The 26,965-nt window shown below is 40.5% G+C and overlaps 2 protein-coding genes across 10 annotated transcripts in view; one reads left to right on the forward strand and one right to left on the reverse strand.

The window, feature by feature from the left end:
• CNGA1 (cyclic nucleotide gated channel subunit alpha 1) overlaps positions 1-26,965 on the reverse strand; it is a 73,089-nt gene that overhangs the window by 40,540 nt on the left and 5,584 nt on the right. For 3 of the 6 annotated variants that reach the window (XM_084972009.1, XM_021101171.2, XM_084972013.1), the window contains exons 2-3: positions 4,681-4,783; positions 1,349-1,420 (exon numbers count right to left, since the gene is read on the reverse strand). The exons of 1 other annotated variant lie outside the window; for it this stretch is intronic. In XM_084972009.1, the coding sequence (XP_084828135.1) occupies positions 1,349-1,420; positions 4,681-4,735 (127 nt within the window). In that variant the 5' untranslated portion in view covers positions 4,736-4,783. The remainder of the gene's footprint in view (positions 1-1,348; positions 1,421-4,680; positions 4,784-26,965) is intronic. 2 more of the 6 variants (XM_084972012.1, XM_084972011.1) reach the window with 1 other exon arrangement.
• On the forward strand, positions 230-26,866 carry NIPAL1 (NIPA like domain containing 1). Of its 4 annotated transcripts, XM_003360909.5 has the most exons (6): positions 230-365; positions 9,815-10,081; positions 13,732-13,788; positions 18,911-19,001; positions 21,540-21,700; positions 22,244-26,866. In XM_003360909.5, exons 1-6 carry the CDS (start codon positions 320-322, stop codon positions 22,861-22,863), a joined length of 1,242 nt encoding a protein of 413 aa, XP_003360957.1. In that variant the 5' UTR covers positions 230-319; the 3' UTR covers positions 22,864-26,866. The 4 variants fall into 4 exon arrangements, with proteins under 4 accessions (XP_003360957.1, XP_084828151.1, XP_084828153.1 ...); XM_084972025.1 differs by lacking the exon at positions 9,815-10,081; XM_084972027.1 differs by lacking the exons at positions 9,815-10,081; positions 18,911-19,001.

Genomic DNA, 26,965 nt, shown 5'->3' on the forward strand with positions numbered 1-26,965 from the left:
TGTGTTTTCGCACTGCTTGGTTCCCGCAGGGGTCCCGCCCTACGGACAGCAAACGCTTCCGCCAGCCACACACCAGCCCGAAGGCCTCAGCAGCCGAGAGCGATGGGAGAGTCCGCACCCAACTCTGGGACCTCGGGGGCGTGGCTCGCGCGGAGGCCCCACCCCGTCGTCCCCATTGGCTGAGGCTGCCGAGGGGCCGGGGTCAGCGCGCACCAGCCCTGGATCCTGCAGTTCCGTCCGTACCCTGTCCCATGGGGAGGTGGAGAAGCCCAGGTGGGTGAGGAGTGAGCTTCTGCGCCCAGGAAGCCCCATCGGGGCCATGGGGGGACAGGTGAGGCTGCCGCCCGGAGAGCCCTGCCATGAAGGTGAGTGCCCCGAACCGGAGTAACTGGCATCCGGATGGCGATGAGACAGGGAGGGTTGTCCCGGGTGCTTGTGGAGATCAACCAGAAAGGGATACGCCGACTCTCAAGCACTCATTCATGCATTTATTCATTCAGTCATTCAGCCAGTTCGTCAGTCAACCAATACTTATTGATGCCTACAATATGCCAGACTCTGTGGGAGTGCCTGAGTCGGATAAGACATACGTGGCTCCCACCCGGGTCCAGTAGGCAGATCCATGTAAATTAACCAGGGCTGAGTGTCGAGAGGGGCACTCAGGATGCTGTGGGAAGACTCCCAAATCTCATCTGAGAAGGGCGCTTCTACTGATTCAGACTCACTTCGAGTCCTCGGTCGACGTCACCCACTGGGCAGCGGGCGTGCCCGGGGACGGGGCAGGAGAGTTGGGTCTTGCGCCCAGCACTGGTTTGGCGAGGGTCCGACACTTTGGACGGTCAGGCGCCCTGGCTGGATCCCGGGGGAGGGTGCCGGGCAAGCCTAGACCACTCACATCCGTCCTCTTCCTTTGAGATGGAAACGTCTCCAACCTCCGAAGCCTCGCGTCTGACTCGCTGTGCAGTCACTTTTTGGCTGCTTAAGACGAGAGCGGGACCGAGGAGGAGACGAGGAACTGGGCGCAGTTATTTGCGGGTTTCTCACTGCTTTCTGGTATGGAGTTTCGGCCCCCACCCACGTCCTGTAAAAGCTCAGGGCGGCCCCTTGCCCTTTGCCAGGTGTTTGCAACACTGGCAGACTTCCTACATTCTCAGTGCAGAAAGCGCGTGTGAGTCCGGATAAAAGTAGGGACCCGGGTACCGGAGTGGGGGAAGGCGGGGGCGGACAGTGTGAATCAACTGAAATGCCAGTGTTCGGTTTTCCCAAAGTCTAGAAGAAAGCCGATTTCTCATTTACCTAGTGTGGTTGTAAAGAGAGGGGGCAGTGAGAAGTGTGGCAAGAACTCTACCTTTCCAAAAGCGCTCGTAGCTTCCCTGGTTTTCTCTCCTCGCTCTTCCAGCCGATTCCTTGATATGGAGAGCTTTTTTAAAAAGAAAAAAAAAAAAAAAAAAAAAAAAAAAAAAAAAGGCGGGGTGGGGGGAAGTGAACTAGTTAAACCTGTGCTGGCAAGAGAAAGAAGGGCCACAAAGAGAGAGAGAAAAAATGCCTGAATGATTCACAAACTATTCAAAGACTGAGTTTGGGAAGTGGTTACTAAGGCTGCTGGATCTAGAATTATTTCCTAGATGGTCAGGTTGTGTGACCTTTGTCTACAGAATTCCTAAAGCAGTAAGTCAAACTGTTACTAACACGTCCACCCTTGTTTACTCAAGGATCTGTAAGTAAGCAGGATGCATGAATTACACAGCTTGTTTGAATTTCTTACTTTGCTCCTGCATTTGGTTCCAACAAGAAATATTCAAGTTCTATGCTTAAGAGCTGAGGTTAATTGTGGTAATTGTGTGGGAGGCAGGAGGGAAAGACTTTGGAAAAATCAGAATTGTTATCAGTAGTGGGAAGAGGTTAGGCTTTGGCACCTGTCTTCTCAACTAAGGCAGCCTTTGTTGTCTTTCATCTATAAATTGGAAATAATTCCTACAGTTTGGAGTTTGAGGAAAACAGGCAGGCAGGATTACTTATGAAGCACACACTTCAGAGCCTGACATGGAGGTAAGGCTCCATTTTTCATTTGTTCATTTACTCAAATGACAAGAGTCCCGTCTGCCAGACATTAGCCTAGATTCTGGTATAGAGGGATTTTTCAAGACAGTCTGGAACTAGACAGTCTGGGCCTGTGGGCCCAGAGAATTGAATAAGTTTTCGTAATTCATTTTAGGGTTTTTTTTGTTTGTTTTTGTCTTTTTTTTTCCCCCTTGCTTTTTAGGGCCGCATCCACTGCATATGGAAGTTCCCAGGCCAGGGGTCAAATCAGAGCTATAGCTGCTGGTCTACGCCATAGCCACAGCAATGCCAGATCCGAACTTTCATAATTCGTGATCGAACCTAGCACAAAATTATTTGAGCTTTTGTTTTTTTTCTGTAGGTGCCCATCCCCATTCTCTGGCCCCTTGGATACAATGGTATACATTAATGATTCTGAGATTTTTACAGTTAAAAAAAAATCCATATCATAAACTTTTCTCAAAATTCCACCAATTGAACATGACTTTTATTGTCAGGACAAGCTGTATTTTCTATGTAAAATATAGCTTCTTTTTATATTACACTAAAAAAAGATTTCCTCTAGATTTTTACAAGAAGACTAAAAGTATAAGTTTTTCCAGCCTTCTGTAGATTTCCTAAGTGTTGAAATTCAAGTGCTTTAAGGTAGTAAACCTTCTTCACTAAAGGTTGTTTAGAAAACAGTATGTTATTAATTGTAGCAATTTATGCAGGAAATCTGATGGTCAACAATCCACAAAAGGTATTTGGCTTCCAAACACACTGATAGTGGGATGATCTGGTTTACAGATACAAGTTTTTAACTTAAAAAAAAAATCAACACTATCTGCTTAATTCTACTTGGGTTTTCTTTGAACTAAGAGGCTTCTTACCCAGGAGTATCAGAATTTATGTGTAGATATATCTACTATGATTTCCAAATTAGCTCAAAATTATTTCTCATTCCTACTCCCTTTTTTCCTCCTTTTTTGGTGGTTTTTCACTAAAATTGTCAGCTCTATGAGAATAGAGACCTGTTTACCTGTCTTGTTGATCTCTGTCTGGCCAGTTCTCGGAACAGGGCCTGGCACACAGGAAATGCTCAATAAGAATCTGTTAAGTGTTGAATGAATATGAATTTAACATGGTGCCTTGCATGGTAGGTGTTCAACAACTAGTTAGTTGGGTGAAGAAATGAAATAGATACATGGATATGCAGTGTTGTTGCAAAGCCATAATTAAGCTGTAAGAGCAAGTTTGGTGGATGGGTAATATTAAATTGTATGATGGAGAATGAGAAGTTCCTTTAGATTGGAAAGGCAGAGAAGACATTTTAAGTGGGAATGAAGAGGAGGAGTAAGCCATGCCAGCCATTCCTGGGACTAAATAACAAGGACAGGCTACTCTAAGGCTTTAAGGTGAGAAGGAATTTAGCCTATGGAAAGAAGGGGAAAAGTAGGAAATGGGGTTACAGAGATACCTGGAGATAGGAATCTGTAGCCCCTTTTAGACTATAATGGGGACTTTGGATTTTTTTATGAAAGAAAAAGGGAAGCCATTATAGAATTTTGGAAGGAGAAAAGATAAATATTGGACCTCCTTTTTTGTTTTATTTTTGTCTTTTTAGGGCTGCACCCACAGCATATGGAGGTTGCCAGGCTAGGATCCAATCAGAGCTATAGCTGCTGGCCTACACCACAGCCACACCAGATCTGATCCATGTGTGCAACCTACACCACAGCTCACGGCAATGCCGATCCTTAACCCACTGAGCGAGGCCAGGGATCGAACCCACATCCTCATGGATGCTAGTCGGGTTCATTAACAACTGAGCCACGAAGGGAACGTTCATGGAACTCCAAGCCTGGACCTACTTATTTATCTAAAGGCTCATTTCCCCTGATCTTGTCCCCTGCTACGCTTTGACCTCATCTCATACCATCTCCCTTCTCTCTCTGGCCAGCCTGGCTGGTGCAGTTCCTTCCTCTCCTTCAGCAAATTCCCACATGAGGGTTTTTGATTTTACACTTAGCAGCAGGGTTTGTACTGCTTTTGTACTGCTTTCCATGGCACTCAACAGTCTATAGTTATTAGTTCACTTGTTTATTCCCCCCCCATTAAAATGAATATAACAGAGCAGGAATTTTATTTTATCACTTCTGTACCCCCAGCTTCTAGAAAATACCGAATAGATAGTAGATATTCAATAAATATGTGTTGAATCAAAAATGAAAAGATAACTAGTGTTTTAGAGAATGAATGAGAGAAAGGGTAACGCAATGTATAATGTCAGAGGTGAGCAAGCTTCAGAGCATATAAAGCTTTTTATAAGTCCAGGATTAGGTGTTTAGATTTTGTTGTATCTGCCATAAAAAATCATGGGGAATGAGGCATGGGAGTGATGTAGTCCGATTCACAGTGGCTGATATTTAGAAAAAAAATTGTGGGGGAAATAAGAGATTTCATTCATTCTTCCCTTTGCTAATATCAATAGGCAGGTGTAGCAGTCAGCTATTGCTACATAACACATAGCCCAAAAAAGAATCATACATTTTTGCTTATGCATCTGTAGGTCAGCTAATGGTTTACTATTCTAGTCCAGGTACACCTGGGTATCTCTGTGCTGGGCTAAATACCCACCTGAGTTTGACTCCTGAATGAGGGATGAGGAGAGGTCTGCTCCATGCGTTTTCATTCTGGGATCAAGTTCAAGGGGCAGCAGCTTCTCCAGGAAGCTGTATTCCTGAGAAGCACAGAGGCACAGGAGAGTAAGCCAACCACATAAGTACACTTGAATCCTCTCCTTTTATCACCTCTGCTGACGTCCCATTGGCCACCAACTCACTTCCAGCCAAACATCAGGGGAAAAATATGTCAAAGGGATAAGGAAGTAAGAATATTTGCTGAAATAATCCAAATTAACCCAGTAGAATAGTGAGACAATGATTTCCTCAAATGGGAAATACCCTGCAGTTATTAAAAATGTAGTTACATGCAGTCACTGGCTTCTCAGACACCAGATATGCTATTCCATGTACTAAATGGATAATTTAAGTTATTATTATCTATAGACAAATAGGACTTGAAAAAATTATTCAAAGCATTTCACTTTTATATAAACAATAATAAATTTTAAGTGTCTTTATTTGTACTTTTTTTTTTTACTTTTCTGAAATAAAAAGAATAGTAGCCTGGGAATTGGGTTTCTTGGCCCTGATTTTGGCACTTACATGATTTTAGAAAGTCACTTGCTATCTTAGTTTCTTTAGAATGTCTTCCAGCTACAAGTGCCTATGAATAAATTAATTTTTTTTTCTCTTTTTAGGGCCGAACCTGTGGCATACGAAGGTTCCCAGGCTAGGGGTCTAATTGGAGCTGTAGCTGGTGGCCTACATCACAGCCACAGCAATGCAGGTTCTGAGCCATGTCTGTGACCTACACCACAGCTCACGTCAATGCCAGATCCTTAACCCACTGAGCAAAGCCAGGGATCCGAACCTGCGTCCTCGTCCTCATGGATGATAGTCGGGTTCACTAACCGCTGAGTCACAACGGGAACTCCTGCCTATGAATTTAGAGCTGGTCCATCAGCAACATTTATGAGCTACCAGTACTGTAAGTAAATTACTCTGGAAAACAAGATAGCTTTTGATCAAACCACCGAATTATGGGAGGGATCTTTAGAATCCTCGAGTCAAACTCCCTCGTTTTAGCGATGAAGAAACTGATGCCAAAAGTGATGACTCAAATTGTCCAGGATTATAGATAATTAGTAATGGAGCTTAAGGTGGGGAAAAGGCATATAATCCTATAGAAAATTTAATTTTGTTATTCAGTGTTTAAGCTGTTATGCGTAAGTAAATGTTCACCTGTGCATAGAAGATACCTCTTAAGTTGAATCACATGAACTGCTATTTCTGTAGGTCAAAAAATTGTCAAATGTCATCAATTTCATATGATCTAACATAATTGACAACATTAGCAGCACTGTCTGTGAGAACAAAAATACTATAAATTACCCAAATACCCCCAACAATAAAATATAAAAATTTTCTTTTTCTTTTTTTTTTTTTGTCTTTTTGCCTTTTCTGGGGCTGCTCCCGTGGCATATGGAGGTTCCCAGGCTAGGGGTTGAATCGGAGCTGTAGCCGCCGGCCTACGCCAGAGCCACAGCAACACCAGATCCTTAACCCACTGAGCGAGGCCAGAGATCGAATCCTCAACCTCATTAACCACTAAGCCACGACAGGAACTCCCATAAAATATAAAAATTAAAAATAAAAATTAATGAGATAGTCATACAGCAGAATTCTACAGAACAGTCCTGGGGGCAGGGGGACCCTCACAACCACAAGCATCAAGACTGATAAATCTTGAAAACAAAGTATTAAAGAATACATACAATATGAGTACATTTTATAAGGGACAAAAAGAGGCAAACTAAACAATTTATTATTTAAAGATAGAATCTTATAGGGGAAATCTTTTTTTTTGAGCAGAGGAATATTAGAAAATCAGTATAGTTGTTACCTCTGAGGAGTAATGTTTTATTTCTTAAATTGAGTGGTTAATACACTGGCATATATTATTTCTTCTTTATCACGGACACACCTTTCCTAAATATTAATTTCTCAATATTTAGAACAATTTGGAGTTCCTGCTGGGTGCAGTGGGATCCATGGCATCTTGGGAGCACTGGGACCCAAGTTAGATCCCCACCTGATAGAGTGGGTTAAGGATCCCACATTGCCACAGCTGTGGCTTAGGTTACAGCTGTGGCTCAGATCTGTTCCCTGGCCTGGGAACTCCATATGCTGAGGGGTGGCCAAAAAATGAAGAAAAAAAAAATTTAAATTAAAAAAAAATAAAATGGGAGTTCCCTTCGTGGCTTAGCAGTTAATGAACCCAAACCCAACTAGGATCCATGAGGATGTGGGTTCAATCCCTGGCCTCGCTCCATGGGTTAAGGATCCAGTTTTGCCATGAGCTGTGGTGTAGGTCACAGATGCGGCTCGGATCCTGAGGTGGCTATGGCTATGGTGTAGGCCGGCAGCTGTAGCTCTGATATGAGCGCTAGCCTGGGAACTTCCATATGCCATGAGTATGGCCCTAAAAAAAAAAAATAATAAAATAGAACAATTTATAATAACATCAAAGAAGCAGAATATGCTCTCTGCTGACAGGAGTGTAAATTGCTACAGAAACTTTAGAGGGCTATTGACATTGCCTATTAACATGAAAAATAAGGACTGTGCCAGATTTTCTGTGTTGCATGAAATTTGGATTAAACTCCTGGAGTTTTGCTTACTAGAATCCTAAGAAGCCAGCTCTGATTTTGAGACACTCTGATTCCTCTGAAACCCTCCAAAGCCCCTGCTCACACATTCTGCTCCATCTATTTCTTCCCTCCTGCCCTACCCACCTCCCCACCCACCAACCACCCTGTCACTCCTTGGCTACTTCCTTCAGTCGTATCTGCTGGGGACTCTCCTTAATATGCTCCCAAAACATAAAACAATTTAAGTTCCAATTTAAGTTCCAGTATAACTAGACAAGATTTTTATTATTTTTCTTGCCATAAAACTTGCCATAATGTCCCCTTACAATGAGAACTTACAAATTGCAACAAAGATTATTTGCTCTCTCTTATTTACCCTCTACCCCCACACCCCCTAAAATGTCGGAAACATTTTGCTATGTCAACAGCTCAGAAAGAATATTGTTTCACTGGAATGAGGTCCACCCACACAGTTTTCAGAGATAAAGTTTTGGAATGGTTATGTTAACTACATAGTAAGTGACACTAATGCAGCCTTGGAATTTACTGGAAAGTCATGCCAGATGTTTGCACAAGAATTCATGTAACCGAAATTCTTACTACCAAAAGTTATTTGCACTCAGACTTTAGATGAGATGAACAGTGCCTGGAACAAGATTGCTAAGGCCTAGCTTATTTGAAAATCTGCAGCAGTTCTTACTAAAGCAACCAGCCTAAAAAAATTCCTCGGTTACCACAGACTATCCCTGAAGTAATACAGTTTTCCTTGGCGTATTTAGAAGTTTTTTTTTTCCTCCTTGCTTTTTAGGGCTGCATCCACAGCATATGGAAGTTCCCAGGCTAGGGGTCAAATTGGAGCTACAGCTGCTGGCCTACACCACAGCCACAACAGATCCGAGCCACATCTGCGACCTACACCACAGCTCACAAAAACACTGGATCCTTAACCCACTGAGCAAGGCCAGGTATCAAACCTGCATCCTCATGGATATGGTCAGGTTCCTTACTGGTGAGACATAAGGGGAACTCCTAGAAGTTTTATCTCAGAATTTACCCCATATCTCTGAATCAAAGTTGGTTCATTTTCAAATTACAGACATAAATGAAATAATGACCATGAAAAGACGGAATTCAATTATTTTACCTTTTCCTAGACCAGAACTTTATGTTCGTTTCTTAACTTAATATGTGGTAAAATTCACATAACGTCATCATATTTTGCCCAAGAAGCATAGAATCTCATTTCTAAGCTTTTGTTTCTAAGACATCATTTAGTCAAACTCTTTTGTTATTCATATGCCTTCCTAAGATTTTTGAGATGTAAAACTAATTTTTTTCACTGATTTCTGAAATTGTTTATTAATTTTCCTTTGCTCATTCATGCTAGGAAAAATATGCCCTTTTAAAATTTTGTTACACCATTTTTTAAGGTTACTTTCCATTTACTGTTATTACAAAATACTGGCTATATCCCTTGTGTTGTACAATATATCTTCAAGCCTATTTTACACACAGTTGTTTGTACTTCCCACTCCCTCACCCTTATGCTGCACCCACCCCCAACTGGTAACCACTAGTTCTCTATATCTGTGAAAATGTGCCTTTTAAATTGGGGGGGGGAAGAGTTGAAAAGATGGTCAGAAAATCTAGTCTCAGTGTCACCTTGTAGGCGCTTTTCAATTGGAGAACAAACAGATTATAAAAAGTATCTTGGTATAAACTGTTTTCATTCTGTGTTTTAGTGTTTAACCTCGAAAGAAAAAAGGCACTTAATATAATGGGGCTCGTTCAGTGGATTTACATGCTTATTTTGAGTCATGTTCAGAAAGAAAAAAAAAAGGCTACTAATGTTTAATTCATTTTTGTATTAGATTCTGTTTTATTAAAGAGGAAGTGAGTGAGTAGATCTGAAAAAATTATTCTCTGCAGGGAACGTAGTTCAGAACACTAAACCCGATTTTAAACACGTGTTCTGAAGTGCACATTTCATCCCCCACCAAGTGGGCTGATTGGTTTCCTGTAAGGTGTTGGTTTCAGCACTGAGGGGTGGGGTGCCCTCTCCTACATTCGGGTGTCACAGACACTGCTGGTCTCCAGGAGACACCCCGATAGTGTGAAGGAGAGAAGCAGAAGGTTGGGTAGCATGATGAGCTGCTGAGCCCAATTCGGGTCTAAACAGCTGCATGCTACTCCAGCTGGAGCAAAGAACCAAGTACGGCCAGATTTTCCATTTTGAAAGAAGAATCTAGACTGTCACATGATGCCTCCCTTTTGTAAATGACAGCTAAAAAGTTGTGAAAACCTTTAGAAGAACCTGTGTGAACCCAACTGAATGTGTCTGCGAGCCTGTGGACCACATGCTGGAGACATCCCATCAGGCGGTAAAAAAGTGTGTCAGTGCTGTCCGCTCAGCTTCCTCTCTCTTAGAGAAAGAAAATATACAGCAGTGCATCTTCCTGTTGTCTGTTGACCCTTCCCTCTTTTTCCTTTTTCCAGGCTACGTGCTGGCTCTGATCTGTCCAAATGCCTCCCAGGCTTGGTGTGAGATCACACATGTGTCACAGCTACTGGCTTCTCCTGTCCTCTACAGGGACCTGAATTCCAGCATAACCAACCTGAGCATTTCTGCAAATGCTGAGAACAAATACAGTCTGTATGTAGGCCTGGTACTGGCAATAAGTTCCAGTATTTTTATTGGCTCCAGTTTCATCTTGAAAAAAAAGGGCCTCTTGCAACTGGCCAACAAGGGTGTTACTAGAGCTGGTAAGAAACACATGCAACTGACAGATTCAAGTTTCTAACTGCAGAAATAATTCTATTGCAAGGTCACAGTGCTACAAGAATAAGATTTCGCTGACTCTACCTTAGTGTCTATCTCTGTCCTTAGCAACTGAACATTGAGCTGGTTTTGTCACCTTTAGGGTGAGATTAAAACTCAAGGTGTTTAGAGTGTGAGATGGGTTCTTCTTTCATAGCTTTGGTCTGTGATTTCGGGATCAAAAGTGAGATCAGGCTACTGCTCTGCTTAAAACACATCAGTGGCTTTTCTTTGTGCTCAGTAAAATCCTTCCACAGTCCCTGACCTCCTGCCTAAAATGGTCTATGCTACCTTTCCAGCTTCATCTTCTGCTTTTCTTTGGTTCCTGGAATGTATCAAGTTCTTTTCCACCTCGAGGTCTTTCTCTTTGCCTGAAACTCTCTTCTCCCTGCCTGTCATTTGTCTGCCTCAACTTTCAGATATCCAGCTAAAATGTCACCACTCCAGAACAGTCTTCCTTGACCGTTGTCTCTGGGGAGTTCGCCCTAACCTCCACCCCTGCTATTGTCTGTCGTTGCACAAAGGTTTTCTTTGTGTCTGGAATAACTTAGCATGGTACATTTGTTGTTTATTATTTTAAACAGGCTTACTAGTTTATTGATATTAGACTCTCCAGAGTATGAACCTTCCCTAGCATCATGGTTAGCACCCAATAAATACTGTCAAATCAATAAATAGGTAGTAGAATTAGGTTACTATTTATAGTGACATTTCAGATGCTGTATAGCTCTGCTTGACTATCCCTCATTAACCATGAATTTTCTATTAATTCTTATTAAGAATAATGCCATAAAAGAGCTAAATATCATTCTAAGGTTCATAGGGGAAAACAAAGACTATGAATCGCACAAACAAGTTTATAAAAGGGTAATGATGAGAGGATATTAAAACAGTTTGGTAGTGGCATTTAAAAAGAGAGACAAAATAATAAAAGATAATCAAATTGCCGTATAAATACATACGGCAATTTAATATATGATTTTGTAAGAGGCATTTCAATCCCCTGGAGAAAGGATGAATTATTCAATCAAAAATACTGAGTCAGTTGGCAAAAATCAGAGGACAAAAATGTAAGACGTCTAGTTTATATCATTTGGCAAAATAGATTTCACGTAGTTTAGAATTAAATTTAAAATGAAATAATTTTTTAAAAAACCTAACAGAAAATCTTCTTAAGCATAAAGATAAAGGAAATACTCAATGCTATATAAAGGAAGAGATTACCTGGATTGTCCAAAGTGGTGTGTGTGTGTGGGGGGGGAATCCTACCTGGAAATACCTTTAACTGAAAATAAAAGGGAAATGACATAGGAGGAAAAAATTTCAAAATATATGGCAAAGGGTAGTTAAGGTCCACAATATATAAAGAGTGACTATAGTCAATAAGAAAAAGACTGGACAGCCATATGTAAATCAGTGAAAACAATAGGCAAAGCATATAAACAAGGAACTCTCAGAATAATTATTGTTAAGTAGCCAGTAAACATAGCTGAGTAAATGTTACTTCACTAGTACCCAAAGAGAAACCAACTTTATAGAAATGAACTTCTGAGTTGTGGCCTACTATTTTAACACAACTTGGTTTTTTCCTGAAAAAATAATTCCCTATGTTGTTAAGGGAATTTGAGGAATAAACAGCTCTGTAAAACATAAGTGGGTACAAACTTCCTGAGAGCAATTTGTGAAAGCTTAAAAATGTCAATATCTTTAAACCTAGTAATTTCACTTCTGGGAATTTATCTTAAGAAGTGAACAAAGCTACAGTAATCAAAACAGCATGGTATTGCCACAAAAACAGACATATAGAACAATGGAACAGAAGAGAGAGTCCAGAAATAAACCCACACACCAATGGTCAATTAATCTTCAACAAAGGAGGCAAGAATATATAATGGAGAAAAGACAGCCTCTTTAATAAGTGGCATTGGTAGGACTGGACAGCCATATGTAAATCAGTGAAATTAGAACTGATTCCCTCACACCATATACAAAAATAAATTCAAAATGATTTAAAGGCCTAAATATAAGATATGGCACCATAAAATTCCTAGAAGAGAAAGCCAAAACATTCTTGGATCTAAATCATAGGAATATTTTTAGATCAATCTGTGAAGGCAAAAGGAATAAAAGCCAAAGTAAACAAATAGCCCCTAATCAAACTTACAAGCTTTTGCACAGCAAAGAAAACCATCAACAAAATGAAAAAGACCACCTGTAGACTGGGAGAAAATAGTTGCAAACAATGTGACCAACAAGGGGTTAATATCCAAAAGAAACAAACAGATCATACAGCTCAATATAAAAAAAAAAAAAATCCAATCAAAAAATGGGCAAAAGACCTAAACAGACATTTCTAAAACGAAGACATACAGCTAGTCAACAGGCACATAAAAGGTGCTCAGCATCACTAATTATTAGAGAAATCCAAAGCAAAACCATAGTGAGGTATCATGTCATATTAGTCAGAATGGCTATCATCAAAAAGCCTATAAATAACAGATGCTGGAAAAGGGTGTGGAAAAAAGGAACTTCTCCTATACCGTTGGTGGGAATGTAAATTGGTGCAGCCACTATGGAAAACAGTATGGAGGTACCTTAAAAAACTAAAAATAGAGCTACTGTATGATCCAGCAATCCTGCTCCTGGGTATATCCAGGAAAGATGAAAACAATAATTTGAAAAAATTTATGCATTCTAATGTTCATAGCAGCACTATTTACAATAAACAAAACATGAAAACAACCCAAGGGTCCATCAACAAATGATTGGTTTAAGATGTGGCACATAACTATAATGGAATATTACTCAGCCACAAAAATAAATGCAATCTTGCAATTTACAGCAACTTGGATAGACCTAGAGAATGTTATACTAGGTGAAGTAAGTCAGAAAAAGACAAATACATGATATCACTTCTATGTGGAATCTACAAAATAATACAAATGAATATATGTACAGAACAGAAACAGACTCACAGACATAGATCATAACCTGTAGTTACCCAAGGGGAAAGGATAAATTAGGAGTATGCAATTAATAGATACAAATTACATAAATAGATAAGCAGCAAGGGTTTACTAGCTAGCACAAGGAACTACATTCAGTATCTTGTAATAACCTATTATGGAAAATAATTTGAAATTTATATATACATAAAACTAAATCACAATGCCATACACCTAAAACTAACACAATATTATACGTCAACTATACTTCAATGAAGAAACAGAGAGGGAGAGGTCCCATTGTGGCTCAGCAGTAATGAACCTGACTAGTATTCCTGAGGATGAAGGTTCGATCCCTGGTCTCGCTCAGTGGGTTAAGGATCCGGCGTTGCCATGAGCTGTGGTGTAGGTTGCGCACGCGGCTCAGATCTGGCATTGCTGTGGCTGTGGGGTAGGCCAGTGGCTATAGCTCCCATTCAGTCCCTAGCCTGGGAACCTCCATATGCCACAGATGCCGCCCTAAAAGACACACACACACACAAAAAGTCTTGTTTTTCCAACCATATTCCAGTACCTTTTGTAGAAGTCAGTTCTTCAAACCCCCCTCCTCCACTTTGGGAACCTCATTTCTGTTTTTACAATTTTCCTAGGACAAGGTGGACATTCTTACCTCAAGGAGTGGCTCTGGTGGGCAGGATTACTCTCAAGTAAGTCCTTAAAGCCGAGAGGCATGTTTGCTTGTAAATGATAGAGAAAGTACATGTAATTGTTCAAATGATTAATTTATCTTCCTAGTAAGGGTGGCATTTAAGTCTAGAAATTTTTGTGTAGGCAGAATGTCATATATATAAAACAAGTCATGTGAATGTAGAATTAATTTTATGCTTTTCTCCCCACCTCCACGTCCTCAATATGTGCTCTTGGAATGCAAGGGAAAAAGTTACCATCTGAAATCTTTTATTTTCTCATAAACTTCTCCTTTTCTTGCATGTAATTAACTGTTGCAATTGAGGCAAATGCGGCCCTCCCACATTTTCCCAGCTCCTGACTCCATGTTGTAACTATTCTAGCTGCAAGGCATGGGGACACTTTTCCTGGCCAAGATTAGAACATGGATAAGTGCAAGTCCCCTTGGAGTGCGTGGCTCTTAACAAATGGAGAGACAAAGATTGTCAGCCTCTGCTTCCTCCTGGACTTGCCCCCAGGACTCAATGAGACCCTGTGGGGTGTGAAAGCACTTTCCTAAATGCTAATGTGATATCCAAAGACAAGGCAGTGTTATAGCCCTCGGGCGCTTTTGCAGATTTATATCTGCCTCTTAACGCCTCTGAATTTTCTCAAATCCCAAGCCTAAAACTTCCAAAGAAAAGACCTCATAAACTGTAGTTTTACACCACTGGCCAGCCCTCTCCCTCTGCACCAGAAGCCCTAAAACTTCCATTGATTTTCCTGTACCAAGTAACACCTTTCAGTATTTTTGAGATCCTGTTATAAGAAAGGCTTGGAGGAGTTCCTGTCATGGCTTAGTGGAAACAAATCTGACTAGCATCCATGAGGATGCAGGTTCTATCCCTGGCCTTGCTCAGTGGGTTAAGGATCCAATGTTGCTGTGAGCTGTGCTGTAGGTTACAGGCATGGCTCAGATCTCACGTGGCTGTGGCGTAGGCCAGTGGCTACAGCTCCAATTTAGCCCCTAGCCTGGAACTTCCATTTACCGCAAGTGCAGCCCTAAAAAGACGATGACAACAACAACAACAACAAAAAAAAAAAAAAAAAAAAAAAGAGAGAGAGAAAGAAAAAAAAGGATTGGATAAATTTTCTTTTGTTTTTTTTTTTGCAAGTTAGAAGCAATTTTATTTATTTTTCTTTATTATTATCATTATTTTTAATAGTTAATTTCCCCAATACAGTTTTTTATTTTCTACTGTACAGCATGGTGATCCAGTTACACATGCATGTATACGTTCTATTTTCGCACATTATCATGTTCCATCATAAGTGACTAGACATAATTTCCAGTGCTACACAGCAGGATATCATTGCTAATCCATTCCAAAGGCAATAGTTTATATCTATTAACCCCAAGCTCCCCAACCATCCCACTCCCTCCCCCTCCCCCTTGGCAACTACAAGTCTATGCTTCAAGTCCATGATTTTCTTTTCTGTGGAAAGGTTCATTTGGGCTGTATATTAGATTCCAGATATAAGTGATATCATATGGCATTGGTCTTTCTCTTTCTGACTTACTTCACTCAGTATGAGAGTCTCTAGTTCCATCCATGTTGCTGCAAATGGCTTTATTTCATTCTTTTTTATGGCTGAGTAGTATTCCATTGTGTATATATACCACATCTTCCTAATCCAGTCATCTTTTCTTTAATAAATGGTAGTACCTAAAAGGCTTCTTACTGGAAAGCTGGGTTCACCTCTTGGTGTGTGCCAAGCCAAAAGACACAACCCAGCCAAAGATCAAGAGAAGGAAGGATGGGCTACTTGTAGCAAGTGAGGAGAGCACTGAGCACCAACTCTTAAAACTGGAGAAGTTTTAAGCTAAAAGTATGTGCAAATTCACTAAGGGGCTTGGGTGGTAGATACATATTGAGGAAGGGGCTTGAGCAGAGGAGAATTTGGCATAAAATTGGTGCAAAGTTTGACAAAATCCAAGATTTAGTTGATATTAGCTGGTATAGGCCAGCAGCTGCAGCTCCAATTCAACTCCTAGCCTGGGAACCTCCAAATGTTGTGAGTGTTGCCTTAAAAAGACAAAAAAAAAAATCTGCAAAACAGCTCAGGAATGTGCTTCAGGCTAATCTTTACCATTGAAATGGAACTGGGAGTCTCTACAACTGATTTGTCCTCTTTGCTGCTGTTACTTTTCTTGCCTGAAAATAGTTTGTTTCTTTTGTTAAGATCAATAATTACTGAGAACTATTCAAGTATCGCAGCCAGGCTTTGGTCACAAAATGACTCAGGCCTAAATGGCTTCTCTTGTGTCAGAAAGCTGTATCTGAGAGTTCCCACTGTGGTGCAGGGGGTTAGTAATCCTGCTTGTCTCTTTGGAGGCAGTGGTTTAATCCCTGGCCGGGTGCAGTGGGTTAGGGATCCAGCATTGCTACAGCTATGGTGTAGGTCACAGCTGTGGCTCAGATTCAACTCTTAGCTCGGGAACTTCTATATGCTATGGGTGCAGCTGAAAAAGAAAAAAAAAAAAAAGCTATATCTGGTTCTTCTCCCCTCCCCTGCCACCTTATCTGCTTATAGGATGGTGAATAAAAACAATTTAAATTTGTATAAATTTTTCGGTGGCTCTTTTTCTTAGCATTTTCAGTTTTTAAAGTATTTTCATATCTATTTTCTTACTTCATTTGGATGAATGTTCTTAAGGACTCTATCAGGAAAATCCCAAATATTTAGATGATTCTTGCTCTCTCTCTCTCTCTCTAGTATCTCCCCACCTTCTGCCCACACAACAGAATGAAAATAGAAGGAAAATAGTATATGGCTATGTTTATAATTTTATTTTCATCATGCACAAAGTTTATGCCAGTATTGAAGAGACAAAAAGCCTGTCTTCAACACTAGAAACTATATCTAGTGACAAACATATGGTACCTTAATTATGAGATCAGTATTTTCCTGGAAAGCTGTCTGTAAGATAAAAGTATAAATAACGAAGTATTCTAGAAAGCTTATGTTGACGAAAAAAATTAATCTGTCAATCTAAGAAAGAAATGGAAAACTGAAGATTATATCCTGGGAACAGCCTCTCAGAATGAGAACCATTCCGCCTATATGAGAGGTCAAAAGCACAGTTATATACAGGGGGCTGTACATTAAATGACATATAATGGACAGCTGACACAATCCAGAGCTGCATGTGCAAAGGGAATAGTCGGCCCTTACAGGATTAAGAAGGAAGATTGTCTTCTAACGAGGTCTGGTTAATGCAGATGCTCAACACAGACTAAAGGAGATGGAAGAGACCCAAAGGGACCAAGAAAAATTTTGTTTAAATTTTGTCATGCCTTAAAATATTAATTTTATTTCATTGCTTACTATTCCAAGAAAACTACCATTGTTGTTCTCAGGAGAGCAATCTCCTAATTGTTCCATTCAGTAGGTTTCTATTTGGTTTATGACGTTTTCTTTCATTATTTTTCTTCCTGCGGCATATAGAAGTTCGAGGCTAGCAGTCGAATTGGAGCTGCAGCTGCCAGCCCATGCCACAGCCACAGCCATGCCAGATCTGAGTCATATCTGTGACCTACCCCACAGCTCACAGCAATGCCAGATCCTTAACCCACTGAGTGTGGCCAGGGCTCCACCTGCATCCTCGTGGATACTAGTCGGGTTCTTAACCTGCTGAGCCACAATGGGAACTCCTATTTGAGGATGTTTCAAAGCTGAGTCCTCCTGTAGATGTGGCTGGGGATGGAATGGGGATTGGGAGGGTGGCGTGGATAGCAGCCAGAGGGGGAAAAACGTGTGCTGGTGTCTTTTTTCTGTTAGACGCTCTCTACAAGTGTTTGCTTGGCAGAGTTTGCAGTTGGAAATACGACATCCTGTGGGCAGGTGTTCAGCTGTGACGCATGAGAATCATTTGGCCCAATCCAAGGGCCCAACTCCCCCAGGGATTTTCCCTCACTCTGGAATTTAATTGCATCACACTATCTCATGGAAGTCTGGAGTTCCTCAGATAAGAAACGGACTCCAGGAACACACTGTTAGGACTTCCAAATAGCTGCTTGGATCTCCTTGGGCTACTAAGATAGTGTTGCTTGCTTGTAAATCATCTGCAATCCAGAGGTGCTTGACTCCAAGGCCAGTGATAAGCATCTCTGGCATCCCTCGCCTGGACCTTACATCTCTAGAAAGCATTCTCATTTTACAAGTTGCTTTACTGTTCATTTGCATAACAGTAGGGATGCGTTTTGTTGTTGTTGTTGTCTTTTTCAGGGCCGCACCCTAGAAAAGTTTTCAGACTAGGGGTCAAAGCAGAGCTGCAGCTGCCAGGCTACTCCACAGCAACGCAAGATCAGAGCCGGGTCTATGATCTACACCACAGCTCATGGCAACACAGGATCCTTAACCCACTGATCGGGGCCAGGGGTCGAACGAACCCACGTCCTCATGGATACTAGTTGGGTTCGTTACCACTGAGCCACAACAGGAACTCCAGCTGTAGGTATCCTTTAGCAAATACTAATTCTCTGCTTCCTCCAAAGCTACTTCTGCTAGATTGACCAAATACAGTTCTGAAACTAAAGTAACAAAAGTCTTTATGGGAGGTCATTTAAAATATATATTCCTTGGAGTTCCCATCGTGGCACAGTGAAAACGAATCTGACTAGAAACCATGAGGTTGCAGGTTCGATCCCTGGCCTTGCTCAGTGGGTTAAGGATCTGGCGTTGCCGTGAGCTGTGGTGTAGGTTGCAGACGAGGCTCAGATCTGGCATTGCTGTGGCTGTGGTATAGGCCGGCAGCGGTAGCTCTGATTCGACCCTTAGCCTGGGAACCTCTGTATGCCTCAGGTGTGGCCCTAAAAATACAAAAGACAAAAAAAAATTTTTAAATAAAATAAAATATATATTCCTTGGTCATCACTTTTTGCACTAGTTGAGTTTGTATCACCAGGTAATTACAGTTTATCTGCATCCTTTTAATACCAAACCTCCCCTACCTTCCCTAAAAGAAGTTAAATTACTGCTTTTTTGCTAGCTCCATCAGTGTCTCGGGGATAAAAATCTCCTGCTTTGCATGTGTCAGTTGTTTTTCTTTTAGGATAAATAAGCCCATCGTTTGTATTCATGCTGCTGTTTGCTTTCCAGTGGGAGCAGGAGAAGCTGCGAATTTTGCAGCCTATGCCTTTGCACCTGCCACCTTGGTCACCCCACTGGGCGCTCTGAGTGTTCTCATAAGGTACGTGAGCGATAAAGAACTTGGCTTCTGTTGGGATCTTAAGGCCATGATAAACTTAACCCACAAGAAAGAGATGGCTACGCCTATCTCCAAATTTTGAAAAATCACAAAAATAATTTGAGAAGACTACACAATAAATAGCATTAGAAATAGGAACTAGACTGTCTTTCTGATAAACGTAGTTATGTTTCATTTGTGACAATTCAGTGAAGCCGAGCAGATTTGCTTTCCCCTCTCACCTGAACATATTGCCACAGCCCTTTGAACGTTCTCTGTTGTCATAGTGGCTAACGACCGTAGTTATCAGAGGACTTTAAAAAGCATGGTGTTTGGGTTAAATTTCAACTCTCACTAAAAGTCTTGCATTGTCTGCCTGATACTTCTGTTTGGAGACATCTTAGTTTCTTTTAGTCCTAGAAACAGGAATAATTCTTCTGTCAATAGAATGTGAATCTAACTTTTCTGAGTTGCTCTGTCTTATGATCCCAAATGAACATGTTCCATGCGCCCATGAACTCTTATTTTGTAGCTAAGCACCTGTTTTGCTTGTTGTCTTTTTCTTTTCCTTTTATCTCCATTATCAACCTCTAGAAGAAAGCTTATGACAAGGCCTACCCACTTCTTTTCAACTTCCTTGTAGGATTGTTGTGAAAATCGAGTCTGTACACATAAAGCACTAATTAGAAGCCTGTCATCTAGTGAATCCTCTTGGTAGTGGTGTTTTTTGCAGAGGCTGCAGTTCCCAGGAGTGGCCATATGTGGGCGACTCAGAAAGCATCTAGAGATTGACCACAGTCTTGGGTACAAATAGATACTGACAAATACCCTGGTGAGAGCCCGGGCATCAGGAAAAGGAGCTAGAGCTGACCTACTGGTAGAGCAGCAGGGTGGTGTGAGCTGGTGTCCATGGTGGTGCCAATCTAGAACTTCCTGAGGCCATGACAACCAAAATAGTGGAACACTGGATAGGCATAAGGGCAATAGCAGCTGGTAAGGAAATATTTTAATATTTTGACAACCACTGTGGGTGTACTTGTGTGCATTAGCTCAATACTGGCCCTGAGAAGAGCCATTCTTCTTTAGGCATAGGTCCTTCTTAGAAGCTTTTGTGAGCACACATGTTCTAAATGTATCATGCCAGGAAGATGGAAAAGATCTTCCATTCTCTTTGGCTTTTCAGAAGATGGGAACATTGAAAATGAGTTGAGTGGGACCTCTTGGAAGGTCATGGGAAGATCACAGGGGCACTGAATGCCTATTATAGATTTTAGACATAAAAGCAATTAAGCAGATTTGCTTAATCATCATTTCTGAGATGTTTTAAATGATTTTTATTTTTTCCATTATAGTTGATTTACCATGTTCTGGCAATTTCTTCTGTACAGCAAAGTGACCCAGTCAAACATACGTATATATTCTTTTTCTCACATTATCCTCCATCATGTTCCATTATAAGTGACTAGATGTAGTTCCCTGTGCTATACAGCAGGAACTCATTGCTTATGCACTCCAAATACCATAGTTTGCATCTATTAACCCCAGACTCCCAGTCCATCCCACTCCCTCCTCTTCTCCCTCCCTCTCGGCAACCACAAGTCTGTTCTCCAAGCCCATGCGTTTCTTTTCTGTGGAAAGGTTCATTTGTGCCATATGTTAGATTCTAGATATGTGGTATCACATGGTATTTGTCTTTCTCTTTCTGACTTACTTCACTTAGTATGAGAGTCTCTAGTTCCATTGCTGCAAATGGCATTATTTTGTTATTTTTTATGGCTGAGTAGTATTCCATTATATATACCACATCTTCTTAATCCATTCATCTGCCAATGAACATTTAGGTTGTTTCCATGTCTTGGCTGTTGTGAGTAGTGCTGCAGTGAACATACAGGTACATGTATCTTTTTCTTTTCTTTTTTTACTTTAAAGCCGCAGCGGCGGCATGTGAAGGTATGTAGGCTAGGGGTTTAATCGGAACTACAGCTGCCAGCCTATGCCAGAGTCACAGTCACACCAGATCCAAACCTCGTCTGCCACCTATACCACAGCTCCCGGCAACGCCAGATCCTTAACCCACTGAGTGAGGCCAGGGATCGAACCTGCAACCTCATGGTTCCTAGTTGGATTCGTTTCCGCTGTGCCATGACAAGAACTCTGCATGTATCTTTTTCAGTGAAAGTTTTATTTGGATATATGCCCAAGGGTGGGATTGCTGGGTCATCTGGTAGTTCTATATTTAGTTATCTGAGGTACCTCCATACTGTTTTCCATAGTAGTTGTACCAATTTAGATTCCCACCAACAGTGTAGGAGGGTACCCTTTTCTCCACAGTCTCTTCGGCATTTGTTATTTGTTGACTTGTTAATTAATGATGGCCATTTCTGAGTTTGAAAACTCATCAGGTTTTTCAGTGGCACATAGTACATTCAAGTCAGTTGATTGAAACACAGAGCAGCACGCACCACAGTGCATCGTCTGAGCTGCTGTGGAATCAAAAGGTAATGAAACAAGAGTGATTTTTTTTTCTTTTTCTTCCAACAGTGCGATACTCTCTTCCTATTTTTTAAATGAGCACTTGAACATTCATGGGAAGCTAGGCTGCATATTAAGCATACTGGGGTCAACCGTGATGGTTATCCATGCCCCACAAGAAGAGGAAGTCGCTTCTCTGCATGAAATGGAAATGAAATTGAGAGACCCAGGTCTGTGATGCAACCGAAGCACTTACTCAAATGCTGATCCACTTTCTCTCCTCATCAAATGAGCTTAGAATAATATTGTAATCCGTTTCCTAGGAGCCTAGTTGTGGATTGAGATACAATAAGGTTTGACTGAGTAGTACAAGTCTTCTAAAAAGGTGACAGACCTTACTTTTGTGTCCACCCTTCCCTTCTACACAAGGAAAGGAAGAGATGCAGATAGGAGAGGCAAGAGACTTTACTCCAACCCAAACTTGGACACCTTCTTCCCTGGGAAAATAAAAAGTCAATTGGACAATACCTGCTGTACCTCATAATGTTATCTGCGAGGTTCAAATGACATGTCTGTGAATGTCCATTGTCAAATATCCAGAGCCATGCAGTAAAACGTTGTTGTTGCTAGGTGGTGGTTTTTTTTTTTTTTTTTTTAATGTAATCTCACTTCTTTTTTCAAAACACCTATGATCCTAATGACTTAGCAACATTTCACAAAGACGCGATCCTATTAACATTCGCTGAAGTCTAATTCTTTTCTCTTCCAAACAGGATTTATCTCCTTTGCTGTGATCATAACTGTGATCTCCTTGGTGCTGATTCTGATCGTGGCTCCCAAGAAAGGACAGACCAATATCTTGGTCTACATTTCAATCTGTTCATTGATCGGCGCATTTTCTGTTTCTTCTGTCAAAGGCCTGGGAATTGCCATTAAGGAACTGTTGGAATGGAAGCCAGTTTATAAGCATCCCCTGGTCTTTGTTCTGCTGGCTGTACTTGTGCTTTCAGTGACGACACAGATTAACTATCTCAACAAGGCCCTGGACACCTTCAACACATCTCTTGTGACTCCCATTTATTACGTGTTCTTCACATCCATGGTAGTAACCTGCTCCGTCATCTTATTCCAAGAATGGTATGGCATGAAAGCTGGCGATATCATCGGGACCTTGAGTGGATTCTTCACCATTATCAACGGCATTTTCCTTCTACACGCTTTCAAAAACATTGACATTACCTGGAGTGACCTGACAACCAACACTCAGAAAGAAGTCTTCTCTCTGAATGGCCATGAAGACAAATACATCTTACTAGAGAACATAGAATGTGCAACCCCAGGATTTGATGATGACATTACCTTGTTTAGCAGGACCGATGATCACAGTCCCTAGAAACCCTGAACATTAACCACGACGAGTCACTTGGAGAGAAGAAGGACTATCTGACTCTTGGATGAACTCTTAGGAACATTGGCATTGTTAAAGTTCTAACTAATGATTTAGATGTGAAGCCAAACAAAAATGTTTCATTTGGGGCCATTAATTTTGAAAATCAAAGTTTTGGTGCCTCCCCCCAGAAGACTTCTGCTGGTTTTCATTTTTGCACACTTGAAATATTTCCTAAGCCTAAAAGAAGTCAGAGAGTTAGACGACCCAGAATAATCTCTTCTGGTCAAAATGTTTGGCTCTGCCAGGTGGCTCTTCCTTTCTTTGGCTGCTATTCTTTTTTATGTATTTTTTTATTATTTTTTAATGGCTACAATTGTGGTACATGGAAGTTCATGGGCCAGGCATTGAATCCAAGCTGCAGATGCGGCAACACCGGATCCTTTAACCCAGTGGCTGCTATTCTTAGTCTGTCAGTAACTCATAGGTATAGGCTGAATGGTGTGCTGATAAGCAGAATATCAATCATCACTCTCTAATGAGTCATAGTTTCAAATTATTAAAACTAAGAAGCAAAATCACTGATGCTCCCACCCGCCACCACCAACTTCCTTCTTTCTAAACTACATAGCTAAAGAGTAGAGTGCTAAAGAAAAAAATCGGCATGTTGGAAATCTGCTCCTTGGTGGGCTAGAATATGCGTGATACACATGCCCATGAGGGCTTATGAATTGTAATTTCATGACATATCATAGAAACTTATTATCAATTAAAAAGGGGAGAACAGAGGAGGGAGGGAGACACTTAGTACCTTAGGGAAATGAAACAATTTATTTTTTGCTTTTCACAAAAACAAAAACAAATGACCATATTCACAGGTTCTCTTAACTCAGACCTGAGCAACATTGGACAAAATTGAGTTTCTGGAGAAATACAGGTGATTTCAGCTTTGGAGTTCCTTATATTCCTTTTGTTCCTTTCTTTTAGTGTTATCCTCACGGTCTTTTTCCTTGTTGATGCAGAGACTTTTATAAAGTAATTGCTACACTATTTTAGGGTTATATTGTCCACTTCAATTTTTCTCAAAGGTTGAATTCCCAAAAGGTGGGCTTTCCACAGACTGTTTAGAAACAACTAGAAAAATGTTTGTGAAAGATCTGCATGAACTCTTATAATGACCCTCTTGAAAAAAACAAAACAAATGCAATTGATTATGTTCACAGGTTCTTTTAACTCAGACTTGAGCAATATAGGACAAAATTGAGTTTCTGGAGAAATTTGGCACTCTCTTCTTTATTAAGGAAATTATAATCATTAGTAACCTTTTTTAAAATATACATATCCTACCATAATGAGTGGTAGATGGTCTTTTTCTGTTGAATCTTGTCTTGAGCATGTTTTCCATACATTTTATTGTAAGTGTTTGGGGAGAATAGAAAGAGGAGTTAATGTCTTAAAAAATTAAGCCCCCAGGGACAACAACAGGAAAAGACCTTTCCTTATGAAAATAAAGCCCACATAAAATTTTCCTATCTCATTCCAAGTTCAAGGCCGGGGTCACATTTTTATGGACATATTACTTATTACTCGTTGATATAATTAATGGAAGAGAAATTAGCTATCTTATTTCCAGACCAAACTTATTTCCTCTCAAAACAAAAATCTGGGGGAAAAAAAAAACCAAAAAATAATTATGACATTAAAAACAAAAGCTCTTCAGGTTGACTGGATTTTTCTCTTCTAATGTCAAATATTATTAGTTTTGTCTGTTCATAATGTAGCTCAAGTCTACCTGGGTAATAAATAGTAGGCTCTTCCCTTCAGAATTCTATTAAAGTGACTTCAGCTTTTCCCCAGTTCTGTTGAACTCTGACTGATGTTCACGGTGATGACTTGAGACACTGCAAAGTCCTAATGTGCTGATGGAATCTTTTCAGCATAATTTTTTGTTTCTCTGTTTTCTTTTTAGGGCTGCACCTTCGGCATGTGGAAGTTCCCAGGCCAGGTGTCAACTCGGAGCTATAGTTGCCAGCCACAGCCACAGCCACCCAGAATCTGAGCTGCATCTGTGACCTACACAGAGGCCAGGGATTGAACCCACATCCTCATGGTTACTAGTCGGGTTCATTTCTGTTGCACCGCAGTGGGAACTCCTTCAGCAGAGTTTAGTGGTGAGTGCAATTCAGTACATTCTAAATTTCTGAAAACTGATCATCTGTGGAAGATTCATGGGTTAATACCTCAGGTCAAATATGTGTTTCCCCTGTCGATTGCTGATTCACCTTAATTGTATATCAGATATATAAGCTATGAACACAAGTATGTAGAAAAAGTGTTTGAAAATTGTAGAAATTCTTTTAAAGGTTTTCACTTTTCTATTGAAAACTCTGTTGATTTCTCTAGAACACCTTCTTGGTGAGGAAGTTAATGACATCCAGCTTGAGGCTGGGTGCTGCTCCACCTACTGAATTTTAGGGTCAGTTATTTCTTCAATGTCACCTGTTACAGAGCTTTGCCCTTGGTATATTGTGCCCAGGTCGAAGGTTGTTGGAACACAAGAATCCCTGTGGACCCTGGGTTGGAAATGAATTGGCACAGACAGATATGCCCAGGAGAAAGTCAGCGAAAGATCCAAAGAGTTGAAATATGTTGAGAAACAATAAAACATTCGAAAAACTCTGGAACTGCCTGGTGGGCATATGCATTGAAAAACCAAAATGTTACAAATCCAAAACCCAGAATAATTTTTCCCAAGTAGGAAGATATTGTCTAAGGAGAAATAAAATGCTGGATCCCTATATTCAGACTAACTGTGTTAGTCTTAACGGGTAGTCTCATATGTATATAATTTAATATATGTACTGTATCTCACAGAGATACCTTAAGATTTATTATGTGACTATCTGTACGTATGTCATTAAGGATTACAAAGCTGTACTCACACAGCTCTGTTTCACACATGAAAGCTTTTCCTACTACTGTAAATGTAATCGTTTCATTTTTCAACTTACAATTCTATTCTTAGGTCAATGGTGAATGACTTTTTAGTTCAGATTGCAGAATATTCATAAAACCCTTTAGATTTGGCAACATGAAATTATTTGTTTTAAGAGTCCTCGATCAAATATATATATATATATATTCATGGGAAGTAATTGTACCATGCCTGATATTGAGGCATTTGATAAAATTTAGTTCTCTTTGGGAGTTCCCGTCGTGGCGCAGTGGTTAACGAATCTGACTAAGAACCATGAGGTTGCAGGGTCCATCGCCGGCCTTGCTCAGTGGGTTAAGGACCTGGCGTTGCCGTGAGCTGTGGTGTAGGTTGCAGACGTGGCTCAGATCCTGCATTGCTGTGGCTCTGGCATAGGCCGGCAGCTCCAGCTCCGATTAGACCCCTAGCCTGGGAACCTCCATGTGCTGCAGGAGCGGCCCTAGAAAAAGACCAAAAAAAAAAAAAAATTCTCTTCGAATCAAAAAAAAAATTTTGGCCATACCTGGGCATGTGGAAGTTCCTGAGCCATGGATCAAACCCACGCCACTGCATCAGCTTGAACCATTGCCATGACAAAGCAGGATCTTTAACTCTCTGCACCACAAGGGAACTCCAAATCAACATTTTAATTCTTAGTCAAAGCACTAGATCAGGAAGGGGCATTGCTTGCCAGTTTTTATACATTCTTCTTCTTTTCTCAGTTTGTGTCACCTTAGCTCATTTTTAATAATCCAAGTGAAAAATAAATTCCATTAGTATCCTATCTCAATACAAAAAGATCCTGACAAAAATATTTTTCTTCATGAAACTGAACTAAATGCAGTCTTTACATGTCAACAAAACTTTGTGGAAAAATAACTTACATGAATACATATGAAATATTTTCAAATATTACTATGATCATGAAATTTTCTATTTTTCAAATGTTTATACATACTGTTCATTTTCAAAAGTTGACAAAGTTTCAATTAATGTTTGTATATTTTTCATTTGCAATAAAATAATGTGGTTTAATTATGCTTGTTGGAATTCAGTTTTTACTTTATTGAATTAAGTTTACGTAATGACAAAAATATACCTATTTGAGATTAAAAAGAAAATTTCGAGGTTTAA

Source organism: Sus scrofa, chromosome 8 (assembly GCF_054392235.1).
Source record: "Sus scrofa isolate SSC_HxYL_T2T_F1_AM1 chromosome 8, Sscrofa_HxYL_maternal_Yorkshire_Landrace_v2.0, whole genome shotgun sequence".
NCBI classification, from domain to species: domain Eukaryota; kingdom Metazoa; phylum Chordata; class Mammalia; order Artiodactyla; family Suidae; genus Sus; species Sus scrofa.

Coding starts and splice junctions, on each gene's coding strand:
- NIPAL1 (XM_003360909.5), top strand. CDS start 320: ATGGGGGGACAGGTGAGGCTGCCGCCCGGAGAGCCCTGCCATGAAG. Junction 366..9,814: donor CGGAGAGCCCTGCCATGAAG/GTGAGTGCCCCG, acceptor TCCTTTTTCCAG/GCTACGTGCTGGCTCTGATC. Junction 21,701..22,243: donor AATGAAATTGAGAGACCCAG/GTCTGTGATGCA, acceptor TCTTCCAAACAG/GATTTATCTCCTTTGCTGTG.